Raw genomic sequence first — 12,819 nt, 5'->3', positions numbered from 1 at the left:
ATCTTTTTTACTAAATTGTGTAAAACAAAACATATTCTATTACTGGAAATCAAAAAGAATGAAAGCATGCTGCTTTTATGGCAAAAAAAAAAAATACATTGTCAATGTTGGTACGGAATCTAATTTTAATTCCTTAACATATTCTAAAATAATATAAGCATAAAATATAAGACTAAATACAATAAATAACAATGTATTTCTACTTATTTGTTTTTATACCATCGTACTTTTATTTCATTCTAATACAACACTACACTTTCATATTATCAAATCATTTTACTTTGAAAACTCTAATTAATCAATTAATGAGTTGATACCCCCATCATGCTATCAAATAGCAGTAGCATAGAGTATGATATTTTACTATATTAAATACTAATTTATCTTACTGTATAATTTTCAATTACTTAATTGGCATGACCAAGTTGACTAATGTAGCGAACTTTGTTGACTGCACGTACCCAACTGCCCAAAACGACAAACTTTATTCCACAATCTCCCTGTGGTTTCATCAGAAACACCAGCGATTGTTTCTGTGGATTTCTGGTTAGGTCCAAGGCTAATGTTCTAGGGCAAAATCAGTTCACAAATGGAGGATCAATTGGTTCAAGTGATGATCGCGGTGCTAATCTCATCCCTAATCGCCCTTAGAGCTTACAGGAAAAACTCTCTAGATGTTTCAGGCGCATTCGCCGGTTTCTTTGTCATGGCTGTTCATCTCTCCGTCAATTACAGGTTAATTTGATTTCAAATTTGTGTATTGTAGTCTTCGCGTGTCTGTAATTTTGTTGTTTTGGTAGATTTGGAGCGATGTTGTTGGCTTTCTTCTTCACATCGTCGAAGCTTACTAAAATGGGGGAGGATAGAAAGCGGACTCTTGATGCTGATTTCAAGGAAGGAGGTCAACGAAATTGGTACTGTTTCTCTGTTTAATTCTCATTTTCTCCATGTTTTGCCCTAACGATGGTATGCTTGTTATCGATATTACTATAATATGACCAGTTCCAGTTCCAAATGTATTTATCGTTATCTCCGATTATGAACAAAGATGATGATTACCTTAGTTTGTTAACTGAATTTCTATTCGAGATTAACTTCTTAACAAGCAGCAAGTAGAGCCCTAATTTCAGAAATCAGAAATTGCAGAACTATGCTTAGCAAACTGTTTCCCAATGCATTACTCCACAATTACACATCCTCAGTTTCCAAATTACTTGAGATGTTTCTTGTCTCAAGCATTCTTGTTAATTTTTTATCTACTTTTGTTTCATTTATGCCTGTGGCCCCTGTTTCTATACAGGATACAAGTTCTATCCAATGGTGGAATTGCTTCAGTTTTGGTTATAGCATTTTGGGGGTTGACAACATCACAGGATACCTGTTTGGACTCAAAACAATCAAAGATTATAACAGCTCTTGTTGGTGGCCTGATTGGTCATTACTCATGCTGCAATGGAGACACCTGGTCCTCTGAGCTTGGAGTACTCAGTGATGAACAGCCTCGGTTGATTACTACATTTAGGGTGAGACCTTTTTTTTTCTTTCATGAATCAAAATCTCTCTTGTTCTCCTCAAATGTAATGCTTCCCAAACTTTCCAAGATTTCCATGACTTGATCCTTTTGAATGATTCTTGTTTAACAGCCTGTTCGTAGGGGTACAAATGGTGGAATAACAAAAGCTGGACTTGAAGCAGCTGCAGCAGCAGGAAGTGTGATTGGATTAGCATTTATTTTACCAGGATTTTTCACAAAAAGTTGCACCAATGATCCCTTCTTGAAGCAGCTATTTGTCATACCTCTTTCTGCTATAGCAGGACTTGCAGGAAGCTTAATCGATTCCATTTTAGGAGCAACTCTGCAGTTTAGTGGATTCTGCAGTGTTCGTAACAAGGTATTTAATTTTCTTGGTTAAAGTAGACAAAATGCAGTACAAACTGTTCTGTTCTGTTCTGTTCTGTCCTATACTGTACTTTCATCGTTTTATCGATTTAGTCATTTATCTGTCTTATGTAGTGATTGGTTAAAACATTAGACTTTGGTTTTTTTTTTGTTAGGTTGTATCGAAACCGGGACCCACAGTGAAGAGGATCTCGGGACTCAGTATACTTGACAACAATGGTGTGAATCTCGTATCGGTATTTTTAACTTCAGTGCTTACCTCTTTCATCTGCTTATACATCTTCTGAATGTACAATTTTACCCTTTTAATCTGCTAAATATTGCCATAATGCCATTATCCATGTTGCACCCTTCATTCACATATCATGTTAAATTTTATGGCTTTTATGAGTTTATGTTTGTTACGTACAAACGGAAAATGAAATTTACACGATACTCAAGTTTGATAATCAAGAAAAAAAAAAAACCTATTTCATCCCCAAATAACTAGCAATGAATGTAAAAAATATTTTCACTAGATTTATTATGTAAAATTTAGAAACCAAGATGTTTAATAGATTGTTTGATTTATTACGTTAAAACAATGAATCGGTTGTTTGAGTCATTGTTGTTTAATAGATTAAAGATCGTTTCCTCCTCTTTAGAATTTATTCTTTTAAAACCCTAGAAAAAATTTCATTTTTGTTCCAATATCACATGCATAGCCTAATGAAATGTACATTAAGCTAAAATCGGGCCTTAAAAATTTTGTGCATCTAACTCGAAATCATTGCAAATGGCATGAAACGTTGTAGGGTATAACAACTTTATCCATTCATCTGGAATTAAACAAAGCATCGCGACACATAAGTGAAGTGTCCTTGTGATCTTCTGCCTTTAGATGACATAAACATGATGTTCATGATACGCGTAAGATGTTTTTTCCCCCAAGTGGTTTAAATCTACATGAATAAATTGAAGAAGTTAAAGAGAATTAAAATATGTGCATTTAGAAATCACGTTTTTCATGTGAAACAAAACTAAAATATTAGCCGTATTACCTAATATTTTAACAAAGAGAATTAAAATAGACGAATTATCTAACATAACACGGTAAAATAGTAACTTTTACAAAAGGGAATAAATATGTATTCTATGAAATAGCATTTTGCTTCTTAAAATAGCTTTTACAATGATAAACTGAAAATCGGGGGTTCTAATGATCTAGCAGTGGAAATTAATATATATATATATATATATATATATATATATATATATATATATATATATATATATATATATATATATATATATATATATATATATATAAAAGTTCAAACCTTTTAATATTCAAAGTTTGGCTACAAAACTTTAAGGAATTGACAACTTTTATCATTTTTTTAAAAACTTGTTAATTTCAACTCCTTTAATTTTTTAGCCATTTTAACACTTTTAGTCCTTACAGTATAAACCTTTATATTTTTTCATAAAAAACATAAAAAAAATGGTCAGGGGCAAAGTCCGGGTTTATCCTCATATTTAATATTTTTGTTTTTTCCTGTCCCTTGCACTTTCTGTCGTTTGTCATTTTCTTCTTTTGGTATATTTTTATATATTGGTCCGCATATTTTTTTTTTTTGTTTTTTATCGTCTCTATCTATCCGTCTCCGTCTGTAAAAATTAGGGGTTGAATTATCCCACCTGCAACTTTTAACAAAAACGACACTCAAATCAGACGCACACAGCTCATGCGGAGCATTGACAATATATCTAGTTAAATACAATAATACCAAATATAATATTAAATTCGAGATTATATTTAAATTTATTAGTGTTCAACTAACATCAATTGATTTTTATGTTGTAATTTTTCCTTGATGTTAGGTTTAAGTCTTGTTGTGAACATGTGTGAAATTAAAGATTATTGTTCAATATATATATATATATATATATATATATATATATATATATATATATATATATATATATATATATATATATATATATATATATATATATATATATATATATATAAATATTTTTTTTATTATATCGTATAAAATAATAATAATGTTTTATATTAACTTTTCAATCTCATATAACTATTTTTCAAATTGATTACAATGGCTTAGTTACATAATTTTGTTTACATGGAATATATAGGGTATTCATCTAATTTCATAATAATTTAAAGTCTTTATTATTAGTTTATAACACTTTAAAGTTGATGAATTCCCTTATTATATTACTAACTAGTTTATAACTCCATCGGAACCACGGGTTATAAAATTAATTAAATTTCATAATAAAAATTTATAATTATTAATCAATTATTTTAAATAAATTATTCATTAAGAGACATACAAAAAATTTGAAGTTATTATAACTTCATATTTAACATATAATTAAAAAAATGTAAATTTGAATTTTAAAATGAGTTGTCTAATATATCTACATGACATAATAATGAGAAGTTATATTAAAAAAAACACTAACAAAAAAAATTAAAACTATTCGTTTATTAAAATAATGATTAAATTCATTAAAACATGATTATATCTAGGCTTGTAGAAGCAGGGCCCATAACAACCCAAAAGAAAAGTCGTATCATTTGCAAGGGTGGATCCCAGGGTATCCCGGATACCCTTCAAAAAAAATCGGTTGTTTAAATTTTTTAGAAAAAAAAATTGTTTTATGTAGTGTAAATATACACATCCCTTCACTTATAAACACAAACAAATATTTAATTTACTGGTTAAAGTGCTGGCTTAATGAAATAAAGGTCTCAAGTTCAATTTTTGTTCCTTACAAATTATTTGTTTACATATCTTTTATTTTTCCAACTATTCTATTCTTTTATTTTCCCAACTATTCTATCACACATCATCAAACATATATAAACTTAGTTATTTTCATCTATTATATAAGGTTGTTATCCTCATGCTTTATTTGATATCCACTTTAAGTCCACATCAATTGAAGTATCAAAAGATACTTCAACTTTATGTTTATATAACAATACTTGAAGTTAGCTAACGATTCCATTAAGGTTTGGGTTTAAAACCAAAACCAAACTAGGAAACCCAAGTACAAATTGAAAACCGAAAAACCAAACCAATGGTATTGGGTTCAGTTTGGTTTAAAATTTTCAAAACTGAGGCTGTCGGTTTTGGGTTCAGTTTTAGGAAAAACTAACCCGAGTCGTCTCATGCTCAGCCGTTGCAGTGATACCCAGGAAAAAAAATTGGGATATCCCTTTGCTTTGAGCCTTGCTCCGCCACTAATCATTTGTATGTTATAAAACCACAGTTAGGGTTTTTACTTCCTTTTAACAGTTTCACTTTATGCAAGCATTTGACCACGACGAAATCGGAGGTTAGTGAAGCTTTGTCTTCTTCAAATCATTTCTCTATTTTATTATTATTATTATTATTATTATTATTATTATTATTATTTTGAGTTTATTCTTAGTTCTGCTCATTATCTTTGTAAAAAGATAATAAAATGGTTTTCGAACTCTTAAAATAGGGAGTTGCAAGAATAACCCACGTAGCTCCAGTTGCTGAAGATTTTCAAGAATCGATGTGTTACTCTTCAACCGAAGAAGCTACAACTACGTTTTTATTAAAGATAATTTGCTAAAATAAAATATAAGAATTAAACCATAAAAAACGCAAAATATAATGATTTTTTTATTATATTACCCTTACAAATTTGACATGCTATTCTCTTTAGCTAAACCTTTTTTCTGTGATTCATTAGGATGACATGTAATACACAATTCGATTATTTTATATTTATATTTAAATAGTTCAAACTTCAACGTTAACATATCTTCACCATAAATATATAGCCAAAGCCAACCTATATTGATTGTTTTTGTCCTTGCAATAAGACAATGACTAGGTAACCCACACCCAACACGTGCACATGACACTTGCACATTGATGCACTAAAAACAAATGAAGTTAAATTTCATCCACTCCAATGTCTTTCCTATATTAAATGAAATTCGACAATTTGGGAAAATTGTTAAAAATTTGATGGCCGATCTTAAATGACGATAACCAAACATCTTTAAATGCATGTCGCTGTTGTACCAAGTTTTAAAAATAAGCTTTCTAGTTGAACTGGTTTGTTCACCGGTTCAACTGTGATTCAACCAAGAATTTTCTTACCTTGATGATGGCGTACCTCAGTTTTCGAGTTGTATACACTCTGAAAAGGTTCTAACTTGTTTTGAAAATAAGTTGTTTTATTAACAACTAAATGAAATCCAATCATACAGATCCAATAAACCGGTTTAAACGGCTTTTTACAGGTTTTATCACACCACTTCAAGCCGGTTTTTGAAGAAACTATCTGGTTCAATTAGGTTTAGTAATTGATATAAAACCAATCATTATTGAGCTATTCTTGTCACCAGTTCCTAGTCCAACCAATTCGAACTAGTTTTAAAACATTGTATTTTACTATATTTTCCCCAACTAAAATTAAAAAAGTTAATCCTTTCTAAGAGATTAAAAGGGTATAAGGTCGACTGGTATACATTGCATGAGATGGTCCGTGGTCTAAGTGGCCACGAACTACGACCGTGCACACCACCCCGGTGGTTCGTGGTGGGTCGTGGTCGTGGCCTTCTGTCCAGACAACGATTCTAAACGGCCAATAGCCTTCATTTCTTGCATTAAATCTCCTTTTACCTTTCTTCCCCTTCTAACGGCTATTTTGCAATTCTTCAATATTTACCTATAAACACTACCACTCATCTTCTTATTTTTCATCCAATTCTTCTCCCTTTAGATATATTTTTGTTGTTTGATCCTTTAAAAACCATGCCTCCTAAAAATAAGAAATGGTCAGAAGAGGAAGAAGAGAAATTAGCACAAGCATAGGTGATAGTTTCGGAAGAAGACGTTGGTCAAACTTCCGGTTCTTTTTGGAGAAATGTTGAAAGTGTTTTCCATGGTTTAATGAATTGTGCAATTCGAAATGTTGATGAAATATGCTTGAAGTGGCACGATATGAAGGTCAAATGTTCTGAGTTCAATGGAATTTACAACTTTGTAATAAACAACGTTCATGAAGCCGATATCGATGCGGTTAATGTGGTCATGGAACAATATAAAAACACAAATCATCAACGTTTTAGACATGTTAAAGTTTGGCAAAAATTGAAAAATTCCCCAAAAATGGAATAACCTTGCTTAAAAAAAACACAAATTAGAAGTTTGGTATTTTTAACTTTTTAATTATTAATGTTATTTTTATTGTTTTTTTTTACTTAATGTAATTTTTAGTTTTAAAGTTGTGTTTTTTTCGTTTTAATTAATGTAGTTTTTAATTAATGTAATTTAGTGTTTTAAATTAATGAAAATTAGTATTTAAAAAAATAATTATATGAATTTTTTAATTAAATTTAATTAAAAAAAATGAGATGGAATGGTGTGTTAGTGGTAAGTATCCCATGTTAGTGATAGAGGAATGTGGTACTGATGTGACACCCACCACATATGTGGTATGTGGTGGGTATAATGGATGATCTAACAACACAGTCAAGTGTGTAATTAAAATTGTATAAATAAAACAACACTATAAGGTTTCATAAAAGGTTGTTCACTTTAGCTACAATACTTTTATATATTTGCAGGTTCGGCCCCTCTGTAGAAAACAAATTACAAAGATAGACCATATGATTTATAAAAAGGTATATGTGTAATTGTTTTTTTTTTTTACAAAAATAGTTAATGTGTTTAAGAATTTCATATATTTATAGGTTTGATCTCTATATAGAAAATAATTTTCAAAATCTGCCATGTAGTTTATAGAAAAGTCCATATGCATATTTTTTTTACAAATATGATCCATGTATTTAAAAAAAATTACAAAAATGATCTCTATGAAAAAATTACGGCTTACATCTCCTGCATAATATAAGATAATAAAATATAAATTTACTATTTGCTCTGATTCTTATTAATTTTTAATATATAAAGTGTTGTTATAATTGTTTTATAAAATGTTAGTCATAATAAAAGCTGGTCAAATAACAATATATTAAATAGACCACACTAATTATCTTTTCGACAGAAAATTATTATTGTCATAACATTTATACAAATTTAAATTAATTACTTTTTTTAATATATAATATAGTTTTATGGTAGACTGTCGATGTATTTGTTAAAAACTAACCACCTAACTTCCAAAAAATCAACGATTTTGTCAGATTTTAAAGACAATTCAACTAAAAAAACTATCATGATAGTTTAACACGTCAACAAAAATAATAATTTACTATCAATAACCATACAAATACATTGATTAAAAAAATCATCATAGCTTTCATTATAGATTTTATCTGTTTACTATAGTATAATGTCTGAATGGATAATGTGCTGAATGACTAATAATGTCGGTATGTATAATGCACCATATACACAAAATGACTATTTTACCCTCGCATTCCAAAGAAACAGGTGATTATAAAATAATAAAGAATTGCCACATCCAATCCAAATAAGCAAAATCCAAAGAGATAGTTTTGTTCATAAAGGGGAAGGGCTTACTTACAACAGGCTTCTTAATTCTTACACTTTCCAACCCAATATATATATATATATATATTATATATAGACGAGAGGTCAAAACATTGCAAATAATTTTGCAACAACACAAGTATCAATAATACCAAAATGACCATAATGCCACTTACCTACCCACTCAATCTGTTTGCATATTTTGGTCTCCACTTTGTTCTCCCTTTCACAATTTCACCCCCACCTCCTTCTAATCGAAGCAGATGCTGACAATCAACAAGATTCGGATCACCAGACCCATTTTCGTCATTTCCCAATAAGGACGTGAGTGACTGCAGCACACTGTCCTTCATACACTCCCGCCTGTACTCCAAAGTCATACTTGCCAGCTCATAATTCTCCACTACAGGCTGCGGAGCACTCTGCAAAAGGGTAAAAACGTAAATCAAACAACAAAATCAAAACCTAATTTTTTATAAGATCAAAAGAATAAGATAAAAAGACTTATACCTCAAGAATCCAGCCAACATATTTCACATTGTTGACATGCTGATTCACATCCAAATCACTCCACTTTGGCTATATAATATTTTTCAAAATAAAACATTTCAAAAACCACTTCACCTAATTTATAAAAAGATTTAAAAAAAAAAAAATGAAACTTTACTTACAGTTAGACCATTACGAACATGGTCAGCAGTATTGTCATCGAATTTTGGCAACTTAATGTTGTCATCATCAACAAGTGGAGGCGTGTCTACAAAGAATTGCACAATTTCAGCTCGGACTTCATCAGGTATTTTAGATAACCTCCTTGTAACTTTATTCATCATCACCCAATTGCTAAAAAATATAAAACAAGACACCCTTTTAATTAAAATCATCAACCAAATATACAATAAGATAAAAAAAGAAGCAAAATTTTAGTTAAAGTTCCAACCTTGAAGCTCTTGTTAGTATTTCTCCAGTTTTATAATCGCGTATCATCCAATCACGTCGCATACCGTTTTTCCCTGAAGCAGCGACCCATGTATCTACTTGGACCATATCGCCCCTGAAATTAATTCGAATTTGTAAAAATAGAAAAGGGTAAAAGTGTCAAATTTATCACATAGATGAATAGAGTTTATAGCTTGCTTACCAAGTGGGATAACGATCTACCAGAACTTGCATCTTTGTCACCACCCAAAATAAATTCTTTTTGCACATCTCAGGAGTCGAACCAAACCCATCACCCAAGAGTCCAACGTGTTTTACATGATTAAGAGCTGTTTCCTGTCAAATCAACACAAAAGGGTAGTTTAGTAAAATCACACCCACACAAAGAAGTGAGTACGGGAAATCTCTTGATACCTGCAAATGATTCATTAACGTTTCTACTGATGCAGTTCGATCAGCCCCTATTTCATAAGATCTAATGGAAAAGTTTTGACGAAAAACAAACCCATCTTCAACCATTCTACCTAAACCAAAAGGATCAAGATCAGAAAGCATGTCAGGGCGTTTAGTTTTCCAATCTAGCATCATCCATTGCTTCTCAGCAGCCAAGAAAATGGTTGTGATAGCAGCAAGTAGCATGCTCCAATCAGGCAGTTGATTGATAAAAGTTCTTGGAGCAGTTGATGTTGGATTATCATCATTCTTCAGGTTGAGCCCATCCATCACACCTATTCTAGTACCATTTACCTTTGTAGGAGCCTGTGCATTAGTCTTAACTTGTAAACCTCGGGATTTTGTCTTCATTCCATGCATATCAACACTACCCAAACCACCTCCATGCTTACTGGAATTCTTGCCACCGGATTCAGGTTGTGAGGAAGAAATCGGAAACAAAGATGCAGTTGCAGCTGTGGCAACCATGATTTGCAGATTCTAATGTGTATTTCTCTCAAATATAGTTCCAACACCGAAAAGAGTCGCCAAGGTTGAAGAATAATAGCTCAAAGCTGATGAATGAATGAAGAAGACAGAAAATTAGATACAAATATACAAGTTACACTCGTTAAAGTGGTTATGAGGTGTCGCAATTCCCTACGAAATGGGAGAGGTCATAAATTTTGAACCATAAAGTTGGTGACCAACACGTATTATACACGAACTGTTCATACATGTCCCACCGACAACTATTGGGGGGCCAGGTGTGGTTCGTTTTTTCCCTTTAACACGTTTCACTCGAGAAGCATCAACGCAACAAGATAATTGGTTTACAAATGTTACAGTAGAAATAATCAAACAAAAAGAACAGAGTGCAATATAGCCATCAATTTCATATTTGATTCGAAAAAAGTACCGAGAGGACGTTGATTTGTCGGATACGGTAAAAGGAGAAAGATGAGAGACGGAGAAAAAAATCTCACGAAAACGTGTTCGTGTCAACAGATCTGAAACATGAGAACCATAAAAACCTAACTTTTAAAAACAAAACTCACATCACATTTCACTTGAAAAGTCGAATCGGATCATACAGACCACTCCATTTCCCAAATCGATACAATACAATGTTTTGGGAGACAAAATCAAAATCACATTAAAATGGAAAATTATTGATCAGAAAAATAGAGTAATGCATGTAAACCGTAAACGTACCTTTCTCTGAGCTTAAGAAGAATCGAGAGCACGTATACTTAATGCCAAAGAGGCGCTGTCATTGTTGATTGATCTGCAAACCCTAACAGCGGGATTAAAAAACCAACCAAAGATGAATAAAATGAAAAACTAGGATTTTCGATGGTTGATTTGTTTTGATTTTTGAAGCTTGAAGTTTGTTTGGATTTTTGAAATTGGGGGAGAAATTTGAATTTTCTTCTCTGATTCTTCGTTTCGAATAATAAAAAATTTTGCGTTGTCTACGGATAGAAAGCGAGAGTGAGAGAGATGGCCAGCGGTATTTTGGTGGTAGGGATTATTTGGCCTCCAGCGACTTTCTTTTCTTCTACAAAACTCATTGCACCTTTTTTTCCTTCTATTTACAACAATGCCATCCTATGCCATCTATGTGCTTTTCTATGTTGTGATATCATATATGAATTTTAATTGTTTACAACATGTTATGAAGTAGAATCGTAACTAAAGATTATCACATACTCTTGTGTTGTGCTATCGATGAAGCTTATCTCATACGTGTGTTGTGCTACTTATGGTCTTGTATATTTGTAATGTGTATATAGAACATGAATACATCTAACTACCACATCATTTTAGTTTATTACATTAAACTAGGTGTTATTGATCATGGCTAATGTGATGTTTCTTTTAACTCAATGGATTTACTACATCAAAAAACTTAATGGTTCAGCTATATTACTATATACACTAGGGGGAGAATATGTCAGTTTGGGTCAGTTTTGACCTATAACCAATCACATCGGTTTTCAAATATTCCAAACCAAACCCAAAATGAGAGCTAAAATTCGTAACCTTCTTCTGAATAGGAAGAACCGTTTATATATTAAACGATATTAGGGTTGGGTTGTCATTAGTTGCTTTAGAAGCAAGTCAAGATAATCCAGCGGGACCCCAGCCAGGGGCTCTGCCCCTTAGACCCCGCTAGGGGCGCTGCCCCTTTGGAAACCCGACCAGTCGTCGAACCGGCTTCTAATTCAATCTTATACATGCGTGCACTCCACACAACGTCGTACATATATTAGCGTACAAATTATGAAGCTTCTTAGCTCACATGTCAGTTACAGTTACTTAAAATGACATGGTGACACTAAAATCACCAACAATCCTCCCCCATTTTACTGTAACCCTTGAACAGACATAACCTTATCAAACAAACCAAACTAGTACATAATGAAAATATCGAAACGATTGAATTTCCACTTGGTATCATACATTTGCAAATACTCGAGAATCAGAGTGTTCTAAGAATTGAACCCATCAACGCATTTGAATACCAGAAAGTAAAATACATACTAGTTTATTGAATTTCTAGCAAAATACAACTTGACACTATTATAAAGTCGTGTGTCCCAATCCTCTCATGATCGTATCAAGGTCGAGTCCACAACCTCTTGAAATGCGGCTACACTTCACAATCACATAGGTAACTCCTTTCCATGTATATGCACATACATTTATCAAAGGAATTATTAAGAAGTTAAACTTCAACCTGGCTAACTTGCAGAACCGAACACATACCTGGGATGAATAATTCATGTGTTCCAATCTATAAGTATGAGCTTTCCACATTGAATTCAACTCCTAACATTATATTAGGAGGGAATTGGATGTCTTATCATTACAGAATTAAATGGACTTTAATCCCATTCCGATTACAGTCTTGTGCACTAAGTCTCTTGTCAGACCTTTAGTCAAGTGATCTGCCAAATTTTGCTGCGATTTCACAAACTCAACCGAAATCACACCATTCATGATTAGTTCTCTAATCATACTATG

The 12,819-nt window shown here is 32.0% G+C and overlaps 2 protein-coding genes across 3 annotated transcripts; one reads left to right on the top strand and one right to left on the bottom strand.

Moving 5' to 3' along the window:
* The first annotated feature begins 458 nt into the window (after window positions 1-458).
* LOC145006450 (integral membrane protein (Protein of unknown function DUF92, transmembrane)) lies at window positions 459-2,255 on the top strand. Its single transcript, XM_078965534.1, has 5 exons — window positions 459-735; window positions 801-914; window positions 1,301-1,523; window positions 1,644-1,892; window positions 2,056-2,255. The coding sequence occupies exons 1-5, from the start codon at window positions 590-592 to the stop codon at window positions 2,185-2,187; spliced, it is 864 nt and encodes a 287-aa protein (XP_078821660.1). The 5' UTR covers window positions 459-589; the 3' UTR covers window positions 2,188-2,255.
* Window positions 2,256-8,344: 6,089 nt separating this feature from the next.
* LOC145004148 (palmitoyl-acyl carrier protein thioesterase, chloroplastic-like) lies at window positions 8,345-11,308 on the bottom strand. 2 transcript variants are annotated; one of them, XM_078963044.1, is made up of 7 exons: window positions 11,005-11,308; window positions 9,772-10,364; window positions 9,560-9,693; window positions 9,359-9,472; window positions 9,090-9,261; window positions 8,929-8,997; window positions 8,345-8,840 (listed from the first exon to the last, which is right to left on the bottom strand). In XM_078963044.1, the coding sequence occupies exons 2-7, from the start codon at window positions 10,276-10,278 to the stop codon at window positions 8,595-8,597; spliced, it is 1,242 nt and encodes a 413-aa protein (XP_078819170.1). In that variant the 5' UTR covers window positions 10,279-10,364; window positions 11,005-11,308; the 3' UTR covers window positions 8,345-8,594. The 2 variants fall into 2 exon arrangements, with proteins under 2 accessions (XP_078819170.1, XP_078819171.1); XM_078963045.1 differs by lacking the exon at window positions 11,005-11,308 and adding an exon at window positions 10,848-10,981.
* Between the last annotated feature and the right edge of the window lie 1,511 nt (window positions 11,309-12,819).

The sequence above is a fragment of the Lactuca saligna genome, chromosome 7, assembly GCF_052625555.1.
Source record: "Lactuca saligna cultivar CGN05327 chromosome 7, ASM5262555v1, whole genome shotgun sequence".
NCBI lineage: Eukaryota > Viridiplantae > Streptophyta > Magnoliopsida > Asterales > Asteraceae > Lactuca > Lactuca saligna.
Note: the sequence above shows the minus strand (reverse complement) of the source record. Positions and strands in the feature narration are given on the sequence as shown.

Coding starts and splice junctions, on each gene's coding strand:
- LOC145004148 (XM_078963044.1), bottom strand. CDS start 10,278: ATGGTTGCCACAGCTGCAACTGCATCTTTGTTTCCGATTTCTTCCTCA. Junction 9,473..9,559: donor GTAGATCGTTATCCCACTTG/GTAAGCAAGCTA, acceptor AATTAATTTCAG/GGGCGATATGGTCCAAGTAG. Junction 9,262..9,358: donor ATACTAACAAGAGCTTCAAG/GTTGGAACTTTA, acceptor TATATTTTTTAG/CAATTGGGTGATGATGAATA.
- LOC145006450 (XM_078965534.1), top strand. CDS start 590: ATGGAGGATCAATTGGTTCAAGTGATGATCGCGGTGCTAATCTCATCC. Junction 736..800: donor CATCTCTCCGTCAATTACAG/GTTAATTTGATT, acceptor TTGTTTTGGTAG/ATTTGGAGCGATGTTGTTGG. Junction 1,893..2,055: donor TCTGCAGTGTTCGTAACAAG/GTATTTAATTTT, acceptor TTTTTTTGTTAG/GTTGTATCGAAACCGGGACC.